Source organism: Leguminivora glycinivorella, chromosome 1, assembly GCF_023078275.1.
Source record: "Leguminivora glycinivorella isolate SPB_JAAS2020 chromosome 1, LegGlyc_1.1, whole genome shotgun sequence".
Lineage (NCBI taxonomy): Eukaryota > Metazoa > Arthropoda > Insecta > Lepidoptera > Tortricidae > Leguminivora > Leguminivora glycinivorella.
The window spans coordinates 23,838,098-23,861,578 of NC_062971.1; the positions used below are offsets into that span (position 1 = coordinate 23,838,098).

At 36.9% G+C, this 23,481-nt stretch overlaps 1 protein-coding gene across 2 annotated transcripts in view; it reads left to right on the forward strand.

The window, feature by feature from the left end:
• The window catches only part of LOC125227188 (protein O-mannosyl-transferase TMTC2-like), a 149,075-nt gene that overhangs the window by 119,369 nt on the left and 6,225 nt on the right, over positions 1-23,481 (forward strand). For both annotated transcript variants that reach the window (XM_048131445.1, XM_048131439.1), the window contains exons 6-10: positions 17,671-17,756; positions 18,953-19,215; positions 19,499-19,639; positions 20,037-20,121; positions 20,382-20,560. In XM_048131445.1, coding sequence (XP_047987402.1) covers positions 17,671-17,756; positions 18,953-19,215; positions 19,499-19,639; positions 20,037-20,121; positions 20,382-20,560 — 754 coding nt within the window. The remainder of the gene's footprint in view (positions 1-17,670; positions 17,757-18,952; positions 19,216-19,498; positions 19,640-20,036; positions 20,122-20,381; positions 20,561-23,481) is intronic.

Genomic DNA, 23,481 nt, shown 5'->3' on the forward strand with positions numbered 1-23,481 from the left:
CATACTGGTTATATTTTCATTCACTCGGAATAAATTTGTAAAAGAGTAATAAGTTGCCATTTGTATTTGAATGTTAAACTAATAATTTATTGAGTTATACTTTTTTACGGAAATATAAAACCATATTATATAGCTACGTGTAATATGTTGTGGTTTTATGCAGATTATTTTTCTCAAAATATACTTGACGACGTGAAAAGGGGCCAGCCTTGCGGCAACCATTTCCGATAACAACAAAAGTTTAATGTACTCAAAGGGTTTTTTAGTTTACCCTCGGCGAATGGAGAAATAATAATGGCCGTGTCTTTTCCTTCGCCCCAGGGACCTAAAAGGCAAAAGGTCCAAACCCTTATTACGAAGTTGGCGCAAGCAAATATTTTAATAATACAAATTTTATCATACTTTACGGATTCATTCCTTGAACATTTTGGTTGTTTGCCCCACGTTTTGCATCTAAATAGAAAGTGTGATGAGAATTACCTACAAATGAACTCGCTCATTGCAGGAGCCCTCAAAGCATGGTAGGTAGCTTTTATCTTCAATCAAAATTATTTCCCTCTTTTGCTCTCATTAAGCTAAAGGTAACAACAAAATATAAGTACGAAGGCAATATATTTAAGAATAACGTACTCATACCTGCCGGCGTATTAAGGCTCCAGTACACAATGGCCCATGCTGGCCCACTACAGGCCATCGCCATTGTGTACAGGGGGTAATGGTATATGATGGCGGACAATAAAATTGTCAATCGTGGTGCGCAATCGGAGAGTTGTCGGTTTTTTGGGCACACTTCAAAGGAATCGTGGCGAAGCGTGGCCTGTGGTGTTCACACAATCGGCCATTGTTTAGTTCGTCAAATATAATATCATAACCTAAGTACCACATTAAAAAATCTACCTACCTTGTCCTGTTACGATGAATGCTCAGCATCCAGCATCGCCTTTTGCGCCATTTCTTTTTTATAACTTTGTGACGGTAGACACTTCTGTAATACTTGTAAACAGTATATAAATAAATAGCCGCAGCCGTAATTACTTCTATGTCCATCGCAAGTGGTTTGCCAGCCAGCAATGAGACATGCACCACTGTGTGAACACCAACTGATCGTGGCCTACAATTGTGCATTGCAAAGCGTGGCCCATCACAGGCCATTGTGTACTGGAGCCTTTATGCTTCCAATTTTATCACTTATCTTATTATTGTTCGCATATATTAAATAGAACATGTTCCACATTTTTAGGGCACGAAATCACTCGAGCACGTAGCAACATGTCGCTCGAGACGTTTGCAAGAACATGCGGCGTGGATGATCTATTGTGACAGCTGGGTGCCGTGAGAAAATTCCCCAAATAGTTCCTCTATGCCTTGTGCCTGGCTAATAAGGTCCATATCTGAACGGCTACAAAATCAGTGCATGAACTGAATTGCCAACGGCGAATAGAGCAGAATCATTGCCAAATTTTATAAGATTTCCAAAAAGATTAGCTCCTTTGCGAGAACTTGACAATTTTATTTGATTTTGAAAAACTTATCAGACGATAAGTTGGAATTGAGCTGGATTAAAGCATGAGTACCTATGTAGTTAATTGCTGTAGGGTATCATCATAATTTAATTGTAAAATTCCTCAAAATATGATTGGGATTCCAGGGTTCATATCAATATTCGGTGCAATCTAAAATACCTATTAAATAGCGAAATAGGTATTATAATTATATGTAGGTAATACCAGTAAAAGTATACTGCAAGAGTCTATTTATAATATTGGCAATTGTCACGGATGGTTGTCGTCGATGTTAAAAAGTTACACCATTGTAAGATTTTTTATTTGTAAAGAAGATTTTGATATTCGAGTACAATTGTATTGATATTTCCTTTCCTTACAATTTCCATAATATCGTTTTCATTTTGTTTGATATTCAAACTCCAGCCAGCGTATCACGCTTCCAATTTTATCACTTATCCACATGGATAAGACATCTGTCACTCTCACACTGACATACTTGCCAAAGCGTGACGGATACTTTATCCACGTGGATAAGTGATAAAATTGGAAGCATAATACGCCGGCGGCAATAGTTATAAAGTCTAAGTTAAATCATGGACAGTTTAATTAAGAAAGTTATAGCTCGTACCAATATGGTACGTGTACTAGCTGGTGAATCTTACGGGCTCGTACGGCCATACCTATCCAGAAACGAATATTTTATAACAAGCCAATATGCATATGACTGTGTCGCTCTTGCACGTACGTAAATATATGACTATAAGCGACCGATTGCATTTGAGCCATTCGGTTATACCTACACATCGAGAATGAGGTCCCAGAGCGTGTGTAGAGCCCGTACGTGCTACAAGCCCGCGTGTTCGAATGCACTAGACCACATTATTCGGTTTCCACGAACTATCGAGCCAACCTCGTCATGATTAAGGCATTCGAGTTAGTTTAACTTTTAAGTACCAGCTGCATCGTAATTACAACAGGTTCCGATGCCGATTGGATAAATATAATGTTCATACTTCTGTTAACTAGAAGTATATTTATGTATTAAGATTATTTTTAACCCCCGACGCAAAAACGACGGGGTGTTCATATCATAATATCATAATATCATATCATTCTTTATTGCAGTTATGTTAATTTTACATAGGATCGTATTCAAATATTATATGGTAGGTACATGATACCCTGTTAGGGCATGGCAATAAGCTTAAGGACTACTTAGTGAACTAAAACTAAAGTGTGTTATAAGTTTGACGTGTCTGTCTGTCTGTCTGTTTGTCTGTCTGATTGTCTGTCTGTCTGTGAGTGTGTCTGTCTAGGGCATCGTAGCTCCTGAACGGATGGACCGATTTATATTTAGTTTTTTTTTGTCTGAAAGCTGAGTTAGTCGGGGGTGTTCTTAGCCATGTTTCATGAACATCGGTCTACTATGTCGCGGTCGGGGGTTTTTTCAAAATTTTTATTTTTAGTTAGGTTAGGTTATATTTATTTTATTGTAGGTACTTTTTAACGCGTTCACTGCCGGCAACGCGCCAGGCGGACGCTCTGATTATAGTCAATTTTCGTGTTTTCTAATGTTAACGGCTATGCTCGTAGCGCGTAGCAAGCGACACTGATTGTGATAATATGGACATAAAAGTGAGACATGAGATAATATACAAAAGTACCTAATGAAAAACACTTTAATAACGCAAAGTATACACATAGTATATGTGTAGTTTACATTTTGTTTTTTATGGATTTTTTAAAGTACTTTACACGTTACTTATGACACAAACGTATTTATCCGATCCATATAGTTACTAGAGCTAATATTCGACATAGGTACCTATCTTATATTTACGAGTAAAGCAGTTCTATTCAGGCAGTGAGATCATTCAACTTTTGTATTCTGATATCTATGCGTTTATTGAGTGCGAATAGAAGGCTCTAACTGTTCCGCGCTAGCATTTATGGCCCCGACGGGTGCTACGGGGCGCGGCTCGGCGACACTGGAACGCGCTGCATTGCCGATAACGGGTAGATTAAACTCGTGTTTGCTCACACACACATATTTAACATTCTCGCCTGCCACGACAACGCTATTTGCATACTTGTTTGCGAACGTTTCGATGTGCGAAAGCAATATAATAAATGGCCCTGGTGATACGTTCTGTCCTACGGCATGTTCAGGGTTGACGGGATTTATGATGCCAATAAGTAATTGTGGTTTCAGTTTATTGGATTCGAATTATCGTGAGCGCAACCATCATCCGCATATTTGAAATTTCAATGCCGATTTGATAGGCCCGTTCATTGCTAAAGGAAATTGTTAACATTGATACAGGCGAATCAGGCTATTGGTCAAAAATACTAAGCATCATGAATAATGCACTGGTCGATTAAATAGGTTATTGTTTGATGTGACTAACTATAATGACCATTAAAAAATTGTCAATACCTAGAGTATATTGGATGAGAATTGGGATATTTCAAATATTTCTTAAAGCAAGAAAACCTCTGGTTTCTCTGTTTAATAAATAATGAAAAATAATTAAGGTCAATACAGATAAGTGCGTCATAAGGAAAAGTATGTTTGGCCTTCACATTTGGCCTTTTTACTCATTTACAGATGGTTTTGCGAGTTCATACTATTGCTATTTGCTAATCACGATTATTGGTTAACATATTGAACTCTCACTCTCAATAAACATTGATAATTGTTTAAACAGGCCAAATGTGAAGGCCAGACACACTTCTCGTTATGACACACTTACCCGTATTGACCTTATATCCCAACCGTACCATCGACGATGCATGTTTATGGGCAAAGTTCAATTCCTATAATAGTCTTTGTGAGAAAATAGGCAAAACACCGTGCCGTTTACCAAACAAATAAGGACTGATTCGTAACGAATTTGACAAATTCGAAACTGTGTTAAAGGTACCGAAGCCGGCTGAATCAAAGTTTGTTTTTCTATAATGTGTTAAAAATGTATTCAAAAATTATTATTTATTAGTAAATTCATCGTCGCCGAATTATTTTCAGCGTTCACTTTCATTTTATTTGTCTAGTTAGTTGAGATTTGCTTTTAAAAATGATTTTAAATATAATAATTTTGTGATTCAGGCAATTTTTTTCAAATTTGTTACGAACCAGTCCTTAGTACAATTTCAATCACGGTGCGGGGATCGTCCACTCGGAACAGGGCGAGCACCGCACACCTCTTCCAACCGCTAACTTAATTGGACACGCGTGCCCTTGTAAACTTGTTCGTATAGGGCTTTTGTATAGTTTCCCACATGGTTTTTGGGAAAACCACACTATATTTACACACGACTGACATACTCGTATGTTTCTTTTGTACCATTTTAAATAATGGTTTTTCTTTGCACAGCATACACTTTTTTAGTAAACAACAATGTTTGGTTTTGTTATATTCACATTCAGAAACTATGAATTGTCGTTTTATACATTTTAAATAATAGTTATTTGTTATACAAGGGGGCAAAGTTGTATTTTAACGCCGAGTGTGGAATTGAAAAACGAGCAAGTGAAAGGATTCCTGAACTTGCGAGTTTTTTAACACACGAAAAGTAAAATACATTTGCACCCGAGTGTAACACAAAACTTTTCCCCTCACTATTGCGAGGAAACTATAAAGCAAAAAATGCGTTTATCACAGGTGGTAAATCATCTTTATTACTAGATTCACCTACTTTTATCAATTTTAAAGCAGTTAATTTCACTTTATTCAAGGTCAAGTTACTTTACCCACTAGAATAGAATAGAATAGAATAGAATATACTTTATTTAACATCAAATTGGACAAATACAAGGTAGAGGTACATACAACTTAAATTAGATGCTAAATGGGATCCCACTCAGCATGTTGCCACGGCAAGCCGAGGCGCTGATTTTCAGTGGGACCCTGACTTAATAAACTAAGCTAAGAACTAAACTAAAACTAGAACGAGTGACAGCACAAACATCAGGGAACAGTGAGGTACGATACTATACAAGTAAATTGACAGAGTGTCCACGATATGAAACAATGACTGACAATACAATTAATGATGGAAAAGACAGTAACACGAAACAAACACGCGACAAATGGATACATAGTACATACATACATAGCACAGAAGGTAAGACTTTTTAATTATTATTAATCCCCCAGTGAGGCGCAGCAGGTTTTAACTAGTGGATAAAATGCGTTTTTACTCGCTGGTACTAAAGGACAAAACACGTGTTTCCGAGCTAGTGAGGGGAAAAATCTTTTATAACTTGAGAGACCATTGTTTCGTGCAATTTAGCAGCCATTTGATATTTTTTTAATATCTTTTTCGTACGTATACCCGTGAATACTATGTTGGAGAAAGAAAAAAATTCTGCGAAAAAACCCAAAAAAGGCCTCGTCGACTTTTTGTATTTAAATAAGTCTAATAGAAGTTGCACCTATTTACTCTGCCAGTAGTCACTCGCGAGACCTTGGATAAGGCTTTTCAGCCAATGCTAAGAAAGCGTAATACTGCAGATGCCTTCGATATTTCCCCAAATGTCCTTTACTGGATATGGCCTGTGGTTGGCGACGTGCTTGTCGTCCTCATAAACCAGATGTTCGAAACTGGTACATATCCTGATGTTTTGAAAAGCACTAGGGTATGTCCGGTTTTTAAAGGCAAGGGCGACAGGTGTGATGTCAATAACTATAGGCCTATTACAATAGTACCGACATTATCAAAAATAGTTGAATCTGTCTTGTCGTCCCATCTAATGAGTCACGTGGAATCGAACAACCTGCTTACGAACAACCAATTTGCGTACAGGCAGAAAATGTCAACCACCTCCGCGGCATACAGGATGTTCGATTGCATCGTGACTGGGATGGACGATAGGAATAAAATGGCTGGAATATTGTGTGATCTGTCGAAGGCATTTGACGTAATAGATCACAAGTTGTTATTGAATAAGTTAACCTTTTATGGCGTCCAAAACCAAGCACACTCACTGTTTTCACAAGTAGTCAAAATACTTGCGGAAGGAAAGCAGTTGCAATCTGACGTGGGGGATATAAATATTGGTATTCCGCAGGGCTCAGCCCTCGGAAACACATTATTTCTGTTATTTATAAATGACCTGCCGTCGAACATTGCAACTGGTTTGTCTGTATTGTTTGCGGATGACACCACTGTGTTGGTAAGTGTAGACTCTTACGACCAGCTGAGCATAAAGATCAGCGATGCGTGTACCGAGTTACAAACTTGGTTTTCAGCAAATGGGCTCTTACTTAACTGCACCAAATCAAATGTAATGCTGTTCTCTGGTCGGAGGGTCCCACTGCCACCGTGTATGGCTAGCTGTCCGATGCCACTATGCAACGAGAGTAAGTTCCTTGGCTTCATGGTCGACTCTAATCTGAATTGGAAGTGCCACGTCGACAGTATTTGTAGTAGGTTGGGTAGTGCTGTCTTTGCGTTGCGAAAATTAAAACCACTTATTTCGAGTGAAGCTCTAAAACAGGTGTACTTTACTCATTTTCACTCCATCATGTCTTACGGTACGCTTATCTGGGGCAACTCTACAGACGCTAACAGGGTCCTCCTAATACAAAAAGAGGCATTAAGGACACTTGTTGGAGTGAAATGCCGATACCCCTGCAGAGAACTTTTTGTTTCGCAGCGTATATTGACTCACTACTCACAACACATGTTCGAAGTACTCATGTTCGTGCGCAACAACATAAGTCAATTTAAACGAGTACACTGTCCGGGGAAACTGCTACGATCAACAGGACGCCTAAAAAGTGTCCCTCGTCGCATGGCACTTTCAACAAGGAACCCTCGTGTCATCGGACCGACTTATTTCGAGCACCTACCCGCCGAACTAAGAAATGAGCCAAGTGACGAAACATTCAGGCGTCAATTGAGAAACCTTTTGGTGAAAAATCCTCTATACTCAATAAAAGAGTATATGGAATTGAAATTTTGATGATTTGTTGTTGTTATTATTATTAATTGCTATTGTTTTATTTTTGATATTTTTTACGTAAATGACGATCCTTATTGGGAGATTTAATTTTATTTAAGATTGTTATTTTTATACTTATTTTTGTTGACGATTCTTATTGGGAGATATTATTTTTACATTGAAATTTAATAATGATATTTATATTTTCATCTTATATTTTCTATCTCTATAAATTTATATTTTCATCTTTTATCTTTGTGTGTGACATTCCTTTAATAATCGATTTGTATTTTGATTTGTAAGTATTTACATACTTATGTTAATTAATTTTTAATTTTAATTTTTATTAATTTGTTTTTATTGTTAAATTTTGGAAAATGACGATCCTTATTGGGGGACACAATATGATGATTTATTATTAATATTATTCCTGTTATCTCTAAGTTTTTAATTTTATGACGATCATGATGGGAATTCTTATATTTTTGTACAGAAACGCAAACTTATATTGTAATTTTTTTCGTGAAATAAATCATCTATCTAAGGACTGTATCGATAAGTATAAGGACAAAACAAACCTCGTCTAAATGTTGACGTGTGCATTATTTTATATTATTATGTTCCGAGAGTATGATCTGAAGGTATTGGTAAGCACTATTTGATATAAGAAGGTCTAATTTTTATTTTATTTTAGAGACTTTATGGTACTTTCATTAAGGTCTAGCAAATAAATTTCGGACAACCCCTATCTGGCTTAATTTGAGAATATTTCATTGACTGTTTGTACGATTTCAACAAACAAAGGTTAATATGCTGCCAAAATATATTCTTTAAGAGTCCTCTTCATGGTTTTTCAATTGGGTACTTGCAGAATAAATGCGGTGAATTTATATAATTAAAAAAAACGCTATTTTGAGCAACGTTCCGGATTGTCGTAAATTTTTGATGCAAGCAGGATGAGAGAAACAGATAAAAAAATTAGCCATAGGCCAAAGTCTAACTGACATTCACGGTGTTTGAACAGTGCCTAAACCAAATCGATATAAACAGTGTATGATAGTTAAATTCGACATCAAAGTCGGAGTTAGAGGAAGCACCATGCCACATTCTCTAAATGGCCGCCATACACAGATCCTGAACTTTATTTCTTAAAAATAACTATGGCTAGACTATGTCCAGATATTCTGCTTTGTGGATCATATGTCGTTGAGGTTCACACAGTACAATTTTTTTTCGCAATCGTATCGTTTTTTACGCACTTTGTGAATTTTCTAGTAGCATTTGTCCGGAATCGTAATTGTTACTCGGGAGGATTAAGTCAATACTGTCTAAGCCACTTGCTTTACGTCGAGTTTCTAGGACAAAATGTGAACCTCATTATGTGCCTTATTAAGCCTATGTCATGTTTTAAGAAAAAAATATAATAGAAAATAAATACGGCTACTCAAAGTTGTCCTCATACTTAACGATACAGTCTTTATCTATCTATCTATTCTCAGATCGGATTACTTAGTGGCTCAATACTTATTGCACTATAACAAAATAAGTAAATAATGTTTGGAGACAATTAGAGTAGGTACGTTGATAAGAAATCTATACCAATATTATAAAAGGGAAAGTGTGTGTGTCCGTTTGTCTATCTTTCACGGCAAAACGGAGCAACAAATTGACGTGATTTTTCATGTGGAGATAGTTAAAGCGATGGAGAATGGCTGTTACATAGGCTACTTTTTGTCTCTTTCCCACACTTCCCTAAAATGAGGGTGGAAGTTTGTACGGAGCATTCCAAAATTTCGAATTTAAAGCGTGCTAAGCTGCGGGTAAAAGCTAGTAACCATAAACGTTTTTGTTGTACATTTTTAGAAAACTTAACATATAACTAAGTTCATGGTTTATTATCGCTAAAAGTTACACTTTCTTCCTCAGCAACTTAGGTACAAGCTTTGTTATTAAATCTATTATAAAACATTCAAACTTCTCCTTATACCCATGTAATAGCCTGACAATACGTGCTAATTCTTTCTACGCTAGTTTGTACCTGCGGCATTTAAGTACGGATTTCAGAATAAAATCTTAATTTTCCGTGTTTGACAAAGTTGGTTACGAGTTTGAAGTTTCTGATTTCCCACGAGGCGCCGCGACTAGGCCTCGTTTAGTGTCAAAGCGGCGACCGCACTCAGGCCAACTAAAACTTCACAACAAACTTTCCATTATACTAAACTAAGCCAAGCTTAGCAACCGATAGAACTATATGTATAGTAAATAAAATCATGGATGATTCTCTCAATAGATTTTATTAACGTAAAATCTTAGAATTGTATCGTATAGGTACCTAATTAAATAGTTGTCTGTTGAACGAAAATAGCATCTATTTGAGTGAAACACACACGTTCTCAAGTCACATTTGTCAAGGCCCATAAACAAGTACTTACTCAGTTCCTAACGCCAATCATGAAAGAGCCATAGAGAGAGTTGCGCCACAGATATTGAGCAATTTGTACGTCGAGTTCACATACATTTTTACTAACCAAAATTCCAAATAAATGTATAAATAACCTTATTGCCATTAACTTAGAGACGTGTAAATAAAGATTTGGCATGTTGTTTTTTTGTAAGATGTTTGTGAACTCAACCATACATGATCCACATGTACCTAAGGCCTAATGTTTAATAACTCCACTTTTTTAAAGTACTTACTCGTTCATTTGAGCAAACATTACAGTTGATTAAGTACGTTAGTGATTTAATCAATTTTGATGATTGTTTCTCTTAAAATTGATAACGAACTTAAAATAAACGTTAGCGTATCATTTCCATTTTCGTTATTTTTTTATTTAATGCTTATTTTAATTTTACGAACTTCATGAAATTAAATTTTTACACAACATTCTTTAATAAAATATAAAACAACAGGTGAATGTTTTTGATGATTCGCAGAATTTAGTTTGGTTTGCATTTGCAAATGGATGGAATGGATGGATGTTTAATTGATGTAAATTAAAGTTTCCTATAAATATCGTCTAACTTTTATTCATGGTTCGCCTTTATATAAATATTTAATCAGAAAAAAGATACTGTTATAAAAAACCTCGGTTCAAAGTTGACGTTTCAAGAGTGGTGGTTAACTCCTCCGTTGGATTTTACGCATCTTCTCAATAATAGTTTTAAACATGTGGCCCACTTTTAATTATAAATCATAATTGATCTTAAGCGCCGTCCACACTCGCGCGCGTATCGCGGCGTGATGCCGCGAACGCGAGTGTGGATTCGATACGCAAAAAGAACCTCTATCTAAGTTAGCGGAAATCAATAAAAACAGGTTGTATAATGGTCTACGAGTATGAAGTATTTATTCATGTATTCAAACAAAAGAAATCCTTCAGTACAAAGGCGGACTTAATGCCAAAACGCATTTTCTACCAGTCAACCTTGCGTTATAATATGTTAAGTATTCAGCCATTTTATCACTATATTCACTATTATTATCTGTAATGTAATGTTACCGCCCAAGCCACTTACTCTATTTTCAATAGCACACTATTTCTAACCTAGTTTCCCACCAAGAGGCGCCGTTCACGGTGATTCGATTTTCTCGTAAGAGTCTTTCTTATATTTTCTTTGTTTTCTAAAAAGCTCATTTATGTTTTTGTTTATACAATGTTTTCTTGGTTTTTTCTTGCAACATCTTTTATATCAGAGACATGTCACATTCTATTAATGAGCCATTAACGCTCGCGCTAAAGGTTTCGAAATGTCGGGATGTAGTTATTGGAATGACATTATAATTATGCAGCATAATCATACATCGGCACTTGAAGTGGGCAATAAGTAGAAAACTTATTTGTCATATATTAATTTTTCCATAATATACGAAAATCTAGAATTTATGTAGGTACACGATTGCTGGTATATTTTTTTGTAACGTCATCCTACGTGGAAAACAATTTCATATTTAGGTCATTCGCATTTCAGTTTCCAGTTAATGCCCTTTAATTTTCGACCTTTTTTTGTAGTTCATATTTATGCATGTATTGATAAAAAGTTTCAAGCTGTTCCAAGAGAATTTGTTGTATTTTGAAACATGTGTAAAGTCAACAAGTCACTTTGACGCTATAATCCAGATTTCAGTACACGAGTAAGTATAATATATGGATTGCTTCTTTAGTTCTTCCTATCAGTTTGTGTAATATTAGCCTTTACCTATTTTTTGCAGTAGGTACATAGGCATTAGTTATTTCAATAATGCCCCTCCTTATAAATAATAAATAATAAATAAATATTTTAGGACATTCTTACACAGATTGACTGAGGCCCACGGTAAGCTCAAGAAGGCTTGTGTTGCGGGTACTCGGACAACGATATATTATATAATATATAAATACTTATATACATAGAAAACATCCATGACTCGGGAACAAATATCTGTGCTCATCACACAAATAAATGCCCTTACCGGGATTATGGCTTCATAATTATCGCGGCAATGTGTATTGTAACTATAGGACCCTCCTGGTTATCGTGATACTTATACGATAAAAGCTCGCACCAAGTTACCTACTTACGTAGATATATTATCGTGCTATATATAACATACATACATACATACAATCACGCCTGTATCCCATAAAGGGGTAGGCAGAACACATGAAACTACTAAAGCTTCAGTGCCACTCTTGGCAAATAAGGGGTTGAAAGAAAACGAAACTGTGACATTGCAGTGACAGGTTGCCAGCCTCTCGCCTACGCCACAATTTAACCCATATCCCATAGTCGCCTTCTACGACACCCACGGGAAGAAAGGGGGTGGTGAAATTCTTAACCCGTCACCACACAGGCGTGTCAAGCAGATATCGCAAGAGCATGACAAATCTACATTACTGATGTCACGGTAATGTGTAGGTTTTTAATGTAAGTGCGATAGTGAACATTAATTTAACTGACAATTTGTCACGTCGGCTAAATCGCGGAATGTCGGTATTGCGTGACTACGTAAAGCCCGGCGCAGACATCCGAGCCGTTTCGTGAACATTCGTCGCATAAATTACTTTCAATTTATACGGACTGCGTTTACGGCACTCGAACGTGCCAAATTAAACAAATACGTGTGATCATAATTTATGCGTCGTTACACGTTTATAATTTGGTGCCGGTGGTACCCAATTACTTTGTTTGCATTATGGAAATTATTTAAAGCCATTATGCTGTCTTTGCTGAATAAGTGATGTTAGCAAAGGTTAATGACATTGATAACTATGACACATCTCTTTGTGAGTACCTATCCTTCTGAAATGGCACTCGAGTACTTCTCGGGTTCTTTGATTTTCCTCCGAAATAAACGTACTTATTAAATAAACGTACTTAACAATGTCTTGTTCCAATAGTCGTTTCGGCAAACAGTCTCATATGAAAAAGTTCTAATTATCATCTTGAGAGACAAATTCTAGATGTTTGATCAAGAGGCAGATGCTGAAGGTATCGTTGATGTCGGGTTATTTACATAATATAATGAATGCCACTCCTGGATGGAATAAATATCATTGTTTTACCTTTTTAGGGTTCCGTACCAAGTATGTACAAAAGCAACCCTTATGTTGCGACTCTATCCATCTGTCCGTCTGTTCGAAATCCGATTGTCTCGAGAACTACTTCAGCTATCGATATATTTATAAACCTCGCTAACCTCTACAATTTTTTTTATCTAATTTGGTATTATTTCGTATAGAAATATGTATATAAAATGAATATTCACAATATAAAAGGTGAAAAGAGAGACCTACATTAGAATATTTTTGGGTGTGGAAAAAATAGATGAAAATATAAAAGAATACGTCCCCTCTAATACCAAAAAACATTTCTGAACTTTATTCGGAATTAAATGTTTGCATAAGATGGTACTTACTTAAAAACACATTTTCGAAAACACAATAAAAACTTTTTAAATAATTTATAAAGAACAACCCCAGAAAAAACTTACACACAAGTCGCGCGAATTCGTTTGCTGATCCATCGACACAGCAATGTACCTAAGTCATATGCAGTGATCGGGGACTTTGTAGCAACTAGGGCAAAATTGCCTACGAAATTTTTATTTTATTGTAGTTTAATATGCTAAAAACCGGCCAAGAGCGTGTCGGGCCACGCTCAGTGTAGGGTTCCGTAGTTTTCCGTATTTTTCTCAAAAACTACTGAACCTATCAAGTTCAAAACAATTTTCCTAGAAAGTCTTTATAAAGTTCTACTTTTGTGATTTTTTTCATATTTTTTAAACATATGGTTCAAAAGTTAGAGGGGGGACGCACTTTTTTTCCTTTAGGAGCGATTATTTCCGAAAATATAAATATTATCAAAAAACGATCTTCGTAAACCCTTATTCATTTTTAAATACCTATCCAACAATATATCACACGTTGGGGTTGGAATGAAAAAAAATATCAGCCCCCACTTTACATGTAGGGGGGGTACCCTAATAAAACATTTTTTTCCATTTTTTATTTTTGCACTTTGTCGGCGTGATTCATATACATATTGGTACCAAATTTCAGCTTTCTAGTGCTAACGGTTACTGAGATTATCCGCGGACGGACGGACGGACGGACAGACAGACATGGCGAAACTATAAGGGTTCCTAGTTGACTACGGAACCCTAAAAACATTACCCACACAAAAAATATTATTTTCTAGCAGTTTCAAAGGCAATACGGGTTTAAAATGGTAAGAATATTGTACTCGTTATATGAGTTACTTAAGGTCATCGAAAGTTTGTTCGGGACCCTCGGTGTGCGGGTAAAATGAACTTGCACTTGACCGGGTTGACCGATGGATTCATAGAGTGGCACTTAATAAGTACGTTTGAAAGCAAGCAATGAAAGTACGACGTAATAAAAACATCATATCGATCAAGTTTTTAATAATATATAATTAAATTTAAATCTTCAATAATACTTAATAATATTATACCTAATAAGCACAAGCAATAACCGACATTTCAAACAACTGTAAGAGTTTCAATATAAATTAGGTAGGTACTAAATGTTATTAAAACATTTAATTGATTCTCTTGGAAACTTGGTAATGAATTATAAATAAAATAACAATGGCTAATTGTCCATTGTAATATCGAATCGGTTATAATAATACGATATGTACCTAGCTCAATAGGCATTAAAAGGGAACTTAAATTACATTGTTGATTTTGAAACTTTAGTGATTCGTGATTGATACCTATTGAAACATTGACACCGAAATTAATCAATTCAATTTTAAAAGGAGAACTTGAATCTACTGCATGACAAAAAAAAGATTGAACTATTTCACATTTTATACTGGCCTATTTCAGACGATTTATGCTGCAAAGTCCGAGAGACATTGCTTTTGATGACTAAAGAGACCTATGCGAAAGCGACTTATATTATTTTGCCACATAGCTGACAAGGGAAGCTTGCAACAAAGATTTCACATACAATGTAAAAAAACATAAAATAAATAAATAAATATTGGGGACACCTTACACAGATCAATAAATAATAATATGAATAAATAATGGACGATATAGAAGCGCAAACCAATGAGCGGTAGCAAACAGCAATCGACAGGAGCAAGACCTGTAATGTGCTCTTTGTGAAGACTTACACAATAATGAGAGGGGAATTAGTAACAAATTGTTAGTAGAGTATGGTCGGGTCGGACGGTTCTCATTAGTGTTCGCCGGGCCCACGCTGAGCCAGGCTCGTTGCGGAGCCTGCATTATTCATGTGGACAATATTGCAGCCGCGGCGATGCGCCCGTTAAGTGAAGAGCGCCAGCGGTTATTGGTAGAACTTCTATTTATGTGCCGCTATTAGCGGGACACATCGTTCGTTTGCAAGCATGATTGCTTTTAGTGCGCTGCGAGTGTTGCCCCTGTGTCGCTTTGTGACGCGTAAAGCGACACTTTGATGTCAGAAGAACCTTTGTGGTCAGTTCAACCATCGCCATGTTATGCACAGGATTTCAACTTGCTAAGAGTTCAAAATGTAGCTCGTTGACAATGTCATGCTACTGATATGCATACATATTTTATACCTACCGACCTACCTATATCCTTGACTTATTAAATTTTTAAGTAACAACATGTATTTCGATGTGTATTTTATGTTCTCTGTGACCACAACGACATAAAACCTAAACGTCGGAAAGAGGCACCAAAACTGAATAGCTTTTCCAAATATAGAAAAATGTTTTATCTACAATTTTTTCTGCTGACTGTTGATACCGAGCTTCTACATGTTACACCAAACGTTTAGTTAGTGGTATGACGTCGTAGCTATAGGCATAGTGTTAATTTTTCATGTAAGGTACTGTTCTGCTCTGCGAGTTCTTGTCGGTTCGGAACTTAAGCCTGCGTAATTATGCAATCTCGTCCTCGGTTGGCTCGGCCACTGCTGCCTCTCGCCGGTAATCGTCTAACTGTTGCTAAAATTGTCCTTCGACATCGGGAAGGGAGCTATTTTTTGCTTTTACTCTAATTGCGCTTTAGCGACGTCACAGAAAGAATATAATTTGTGGCACAGAAAGTTCACTGTTTACTCATATCGATGTTTGACTTCTCTACCCACACTAACAACATCTAAGGCCACATACCACCAAAATTTCTATGTCTAAAGCTTAATATGTACCATCATTAATGAGGAAACGGGAACGGTGTGAGAACGGCACATGTTAAAATAAACAACATTCGGAAGTAGTGAGGTCATCATTTTTTTATTTATTTAGGTAATTACATACAAAAATCTCTAAATTAATTTACACAGTATTATTAAACCAATAAGGTTTGTCTCGATACCTGTTCCATTCCGCGGTAGATGTTATACAATACAACAATCATATAATTGTGTATGTATTCTATTCATTATACATATTATAAGCAAAGCAACAAATCGCCAACATTGCACTGAGCGCAAATAACCTTTTTTAAGTAATAGCACATAATTATTTTCACTCATTTTCCTATTACACCGTTTGATCTTTTATTTAGTAACTCAGTAACAGTAAGAGTTTCCCCAAACCTCCAAAAATCGCTCGTTTGTATGAAGGCGCTTAAGAGGGCTTTCGTGTGAAAAACAGTGAAATCGCAACTGAGCGCTTGATCATACCGTGTGTGGTATCAAATTAAAGGGCTTTGCGAGTAGTTTACAAATATATATCATAATATCACATTATTGGACTTTTTCTACTTGGTCTAACAAAATATGAGAAAATGTCCAAAAGTGGTAATAATTGTACCGGTGAAGGCTCGTTTTCAAAAAATTGCCAAGAATAAATAATAGCAATTTTTAATTACTAAGGCATAACATCAATTTAAGTAAACGTTGCAGATTAATTAAGTACAAACATTAATTACTTCGATGTGATGTAGATTTTCAAAGAAATTGTCACTTAATTTTAGGTAATTTCTGAAAAAAATTGAATTCGTCTTAGCCTCGTTTACTCTTTTTCAAAACGTTATAATAAAAATGTAGTCTGAGAAGATTGTAGTACAGGATATATGAATTATAAATTTACCTGTTTTAGTATTCAAAATTATCCAAATTTTACAAATAAGATCGACTAATTCAGCTCTATACGTGAGTTTTTCTAAACGTGCATTAGAGAAAAAATCATAATTAATTTAGTGAGTTAGTTTTCAAAAATCCAGTCTTATAAAAATCAAGATAATAAGATGCTCTAACTGAAACTTGAATTAAATAAATCTATTGGATAACGGAAAGTGTAGTATTTCACCGACTAAAACTATTAATTTTACATTCTTTTGACGTTTTTTTTTTAAAGCACCCTTAAAGCGCCATCATCGCTGAACGAATCCGTACACATCTTACATACACGAGCGATTTTTGGTAGGCGAAAGCCGATTCTTCGTCGATGTGTTAGGGAATACTCTGTAGAGTTAGACACTAGTATCTTTATTATAATTTCCTAATAATGACCTGGTATATTGGTCTTATTATTAATTTTTATTGTCTTTATGTTATGTAGGTACCTACAATTATTTGAGTTTGAACATTTTCGCCGTACATTTCGCTCTTACTAAAAGTAGGAATTAGTACCTATTCTTGTAAGTTACTATTTCGAATGATAACAAAATGTTCGAATTTTAATGTATCACCTAGCATTAATATGAATCTGATTGTTGATGTTGAGAAAAGTTGTGAAATTGTATTAATGCTTATTTCTTTGTTTCAGAGGAATCATACTACAAAACCAAAGAAGATACGGAGAAGCCATAAAGAGTTTTGAAAAAGCTATTAACTTCCGACCCTCCATGGCTTGTAAGTAATAATTTGAATTCTTAATACAGTTTCGTGAATTTCGTTGCGGGCAATGCCAAGCGTTGGTGGTCCTGTGGTAGAAGCTTGGGACTCGCACTTCGGAAGTCCCGAATCCCGGTTCGTACCAAGATATTCAAAACTTATGTGCTAAATACGTATCGTGATTTGATATTTGCCATTCACTTTCCAGTCAAGGAAAACATCGTTAGGAAACCGGAATAAGTAATGTGAATAAGGCCTACCTGGTTACCTTTTGGGTAGGAAGGTCCAGTCGCTTTCGTAAAAACTAGCGCGTACGCGAAATCTTGGGTTATTTGTTAAAGCCAGTTCGCCCCATTGAGCTGTGGAGAATGCCAGGATGACGAAAGGAGGATGAATTCAGTTTTGTACATAGTACAGAACCAGTTGAAGTTTTAACTTTACCTTACCTACGTAGTTATTAGATTATTTACAGAGCCCTTAAATGCAATACTTACAAAAATAACTTTTAACTTACACAAGTATGGCTACAGGTTTTCATATAAAAGCCAAGTAGGTTAAATTTACAGTTAGAAGGAAAGTTCGGTCCGTGCTGAAGCCAACTTACTACTTTCAGTAAAAAATGAAGGATTAAAAGATTTTAATGATCTCTGCAATTTTTACTTAAAATACCGTTTTTAGTAGGCTAAAAATACCTGTAATGAAAAATAGTAGACTAGTCAAATCAGCTCAGCTTCTTTTTAAGAACTGTCAAAACGATTTGCTAATATGGAATTGCTATGAAATACTGAGGAGTGACGTCACGGTCAATTCATTTAGGTACTTTATATCTTTATCTTTGACTGATTTAATAAAATATAAATTACGATTAAACATAACTGTCCATATTTTTCTTCTATTTAACTATATATATATATATATATATATATATATATATATATATATATATATATATATATAGTTAAATAGAAGAAATATATATATATATATATATATATATATATATATATATATATTTCAAGTATAGGAAACTAGCCTATTATTAGTATACTTTCACATTCATATACTTAACAGATGTACTAGTCAAACAAATCTAAGATTTGAATTTGTGGTACGCTGGCACGTCATCTATAACAATATTAAGTACCTACCTTTATCCGACTTCTCTTACTACTTGTATATCTTACTTCTACTTATTATAACTCATTTCCACACAGTGGCGTACGTAAATCTTGGCGCATCGCTAATGGCGGACGGACGCCTCGCCGAAGCGGCCAGCGCGCTCCGCGCCGGCGCGCGCGCCGACGGCTTGCGCGTGCGCGATCGGCGTGAGCATGATGCCGCCCGCGTGTCAGCGCTCGTGCAGCTAGCCGCGCTGCACTCGCAAAGAGGGCACTGGCACAAGGCGTTGTCAGCGTACAAGGAAGCCCTGCAGATACTACCGACTAGTAACGTTCCCGTTGTAGGCTGGACGAGACATGTAAGTTAGTTTATAAGAGTACAACTATGATCTAGAATATAAAAGAAGACAAATACACACAATTTTCGAATAATCAATTAAGATTTAGCGTTAAACTGAAGTACCGTATCACCTTGCAATTTTGTACATATCTCTCTGTATAGTTTGCGACATCCACGATTTAACGCGCGCCTTTGTGAATCTACATTACTTTAGTACAAATTGTGTATATCTTACTGTCACGTTAAGTAGCAATGAACTAACTGAAACAATTTTTCTGATTATTGCATCTCTTGTTACGCAGAACCTGTTATCCATGGTCGGCGAAGTATACATGCAATTGCAGCAATGGACGCAAGCGGAACACAGCTTGCTTTCCGCACACGTCGCGTCGCCGCACCATGTGGGCACACATGTCGCTATGGCGAGGATACTTGCTAGAAATGTAAGTACCGGTACAGATGTATTGCGAAAAGGATTTCCTTTGTATTTTTCCGGAAGCGTTCGTTTTATCATGCTAGTTCAGTCAATGTCAGTACATCTTGTACTGAGACTGTCTGAAATAGCATGACACGTTACGTTCGTACGTTTCCGTAATAATTATGAAGGCTAATCTTTTCGCACTTCTGTAAACTCCTCTATGCTTCGCTAAGCTTTATAAAAGTAGAAATTCTCGGCTTGATTTTACTAATTAAATTTTATTTTTTAATTTTTCAGTTTAATTTAGACGGGGAAGAGAAGATTTATGCCTTGATGGCCAATTTATATGATTGACCACAAATTTTGTATTCAATATTATCGCTCCATTTTATTTATTTAAATTAAATGTTCTATAAATACAGGCAACGCGGAGCGTGGAGGCGGAAATGTGGTTTAACAAGGCTCTACTTCTGGCACCAAATGATCCATCAATAAGAGACCAATTTGGTACGTGTATATTTTCCTATTGATATTTCAAACATCATTAAGTTAATTGGACGAAATTTCACTAAAGTAGATACTTACGTTCTCGAACGATACTTACTTATAATTGGTATACAGTCGGAAGATATTTCGTAACAGTGAAGGTGAAAAATAATACTAAAAAAAAATATTTTCTGACGATGATTTAATTTGTTCTAAGAGTAAAATGTATGTTTTTGGTAATTTAATTAAGTATTAAAATACTAATGAATACTGTCCAATAGGGATGTTTCTAAGATCACAAAGGCGAGTGAGAGAAGCGGCTGAGCAGCACGTGCTGGCAGCGCGCTTAGCTCCTACGGACGGCGTGCGTGCAGCGGCGGCGGCGCGGGCGCTTCGGGACGCGCGGCGTTGCCGCTCCGCCGAGCGGTGGTACGCCAAAGCTGTACAGTTAAAACCTGAGGTAGGGTCATTTGAATAGACATTCTCCAATAGGGATGTTTCTAAGATCACAAAGGCGAGTGAGAGAAGCGGCTGAGCAGCACGTGTTAGCAGCGCGCTTGGCTTCGATAGCCGGCGGCGTGCAGCGGCGGCGGCGGGGGCGCTTCGGGACGCGCGGCGTTGCCGCTCCGCTAGGTACGCTATAAGTTGTGCAGTTAAAACCCGAGGTAATTCTAATGAACACTCTTCAATAGAACACTCACAAATCAATATTATGTCTTATGATTTTGTAAGTCTCATATTAGTTAGCTTGTGTATTATTACTTGTTGGACAAATGTTACTGTTGCAATCGTTTTAATGAGTGCATGGTTATGGTTATGGGCTCCGGTTTCCGCACTTAGCCTCAAAGATCCATATTATTAGCCATTGTGCGTGCTGTATTTGCCAGCTAGGGGTCTAGCCAGCCTAACTCCGCCCAGAAGCGCAGGATCCTCCTGGTGTCTCCACAGGCTTCTCGGAGTGACCTCGTCGTTTTGAGGATTTGAGCCCGTTGTGTGTTCACTCCCTCGCACTCCAGGATGACGTGGGCGACCGTTTCTTCGGCCGACAGGCATCCTCGGCATAGAGGGCTGTCGGTCTTACCTATAACATGTAAATGTTTGTTAAGTGGGCAGTGTCCAGTAATGTTGCCTACGATTATTCGTAGCGATGCTCTATTCAGAGTTAGTAGGCGCTTTGTTAAGCGCGTATCCGGGTGTGGCACTACTTCCCGGGAATGTCTACAGGTACTGGTGTTTGCCCATTGCTCAGCGTGTTGTGTTCTGGTTTTTTGAGTGCATTGAACAACATGTGTTACCAAGCTAGGAAAAAACTTAGAAATGTGTATGTAAGTACCTAATTGGACAGTGGCTGGCGTGATAAAATGTATTTTGCCTTCATTGATTGAGGTAATTAAATTATATATTTGACGCTTGAAGGACAATTATTATGAATAATTTAATCAATCAATTAAAAGAAAATACGTTACTTAGGTACATCACTACTTCGCTAGGTTATCATTAGATTCATTAGGCATCTTTATTAAGTTGTTTTTTCCAGTTCTCGGGACCATGGGGTCCCGGACTTTTGGGAGGTGTGCGTGGGGCCGAAGCCAACAGCGCAGAGGCCCTTTAAGACAGTTTAATTTAAAAAGTAATGTGACACTAACCGGCGATTATCTCTGTCTGCACTATAGTAATGCACCCAAGGACAAGCCGCGGTTAATGTAGAACTATTGTAAGAAAATGGTACAAAAAGAAAGGCTATTAGGTTGAGTTGCTGGTGGATTGGTAACAGGTACTATCGGAAATACTATGGCACCTGCCATGCTCATATGTTATAAAACATGACAAAATAGGCAGGCGGTGACTCGCCAACTCACTATATGGGTCCCTGAAAACGGCCGCTCGCACGGAGCGACAAGGGGACAACATTTCGTGAGCGGCTCAGGGTACGGAGAGGTGTGCGCCGCTTTCTACCCAGTCTGTACGAAACAGCCACTGTGCCAACTCGCGTCTTATGCATATTTCACTTCCACCCTGCAAGCCCATACTGGACGGCCGGTTAAGGCAAGCCAGAGTTGAGAGTCCTGCGGCCCCTGCTCAGTGTTCACTCCGGCCGGCCAGTGAAGGCAAGCCGGAGGGAGGGGGCCTGACCGACTCTCGGGGACATGGGACCCAAGGGACGCCACTTCCCATTCAGCTCGCCACAAGCTGCCCTGGGGGCCCACAAGCTGCCCTGGGGGCCCACAAGCTGCCCCAAGTTGTTTTTATTATTAGTTGTCACAGCGAACCCCAGGCTCCCATGAGCCAAGGAGGATTAAGTTGTTTTTATTTAAAACTAAAGTTATAAGTTATCTAAAAATATTAAAAACTGTCCGAGTACCTAATTAATTAAATCTCACGTTACTAACAATTTAGTAAGGACCACGTGTCCTACGCTAACAACCTTTATGGCATTATAGGATTAGCACGAGCGTGGAAGAACAGCACCCAAGCGATAAATTAATCGTTACGGCCAGTTTATAGGATATATGTGATGCGATTGTCCGTACATCGTACTCCCACAACTTTATTGGTCCGATAGCGGCACGCTCGTTTATCTTCCCACCGAAGGACCTATAACTCCTATATATAATCGAGATTAGTTTTATTACAGTACGACTATATTTTAATAAGCTTCGATATTGATATCACACGCATAAAACGTATACTTATCAATTTCTACATTATTGTGTTAAAAAGAAAACGTTTAATGCGGACAAAGAGGATTGAGTATTATAGAGAGTTACTGTCAAAGTAAAATGTGTAATCACAGTGCGTAGACTGCCATCTCACGACACTTGCTTTTAAAACTTTTGAACCTCAGTTTTGACAATTTGGCGCATATTCTTAGCTTGATATGTGTTAAAATGTCAAATATCGCCATCTAGCCGAGCGTTCCCCGAAGGTGTAACGCCATCTTGGCCACCGTACCTTTTTCATTATGGTTTTGAGGTACATTTTTTTCTTAGACTTTATCCGTCTATACGGAGTTACATATGTCTTTGATGCGGATTAATGAAGGAAAATGCCCGCACATAAAACTATTTACTTGAATAGCACTTTTTTTAAGCAATGAAGGAAGTAAATTTTTCTTGCTATTAAATATGTGATATTTATTTCGGTTTGTATTAGAAGTGTGTCTACGAAAAAATATAAATACAAAATATTGTATGAACATTATTTATTTTATTCTCAGATTAATAAAAATATACGTTCTTAGAGTAAAAAATTAATCTACTTTATTGTTTGGCCTTTACCCACCATAGGGATTCATAATAAAACTAACTGTAAATAGAAACACGTGTAATGTATTAGTTAAACAAATTAATAAAGGACTTTTTTATTTTTTATTTTATATTG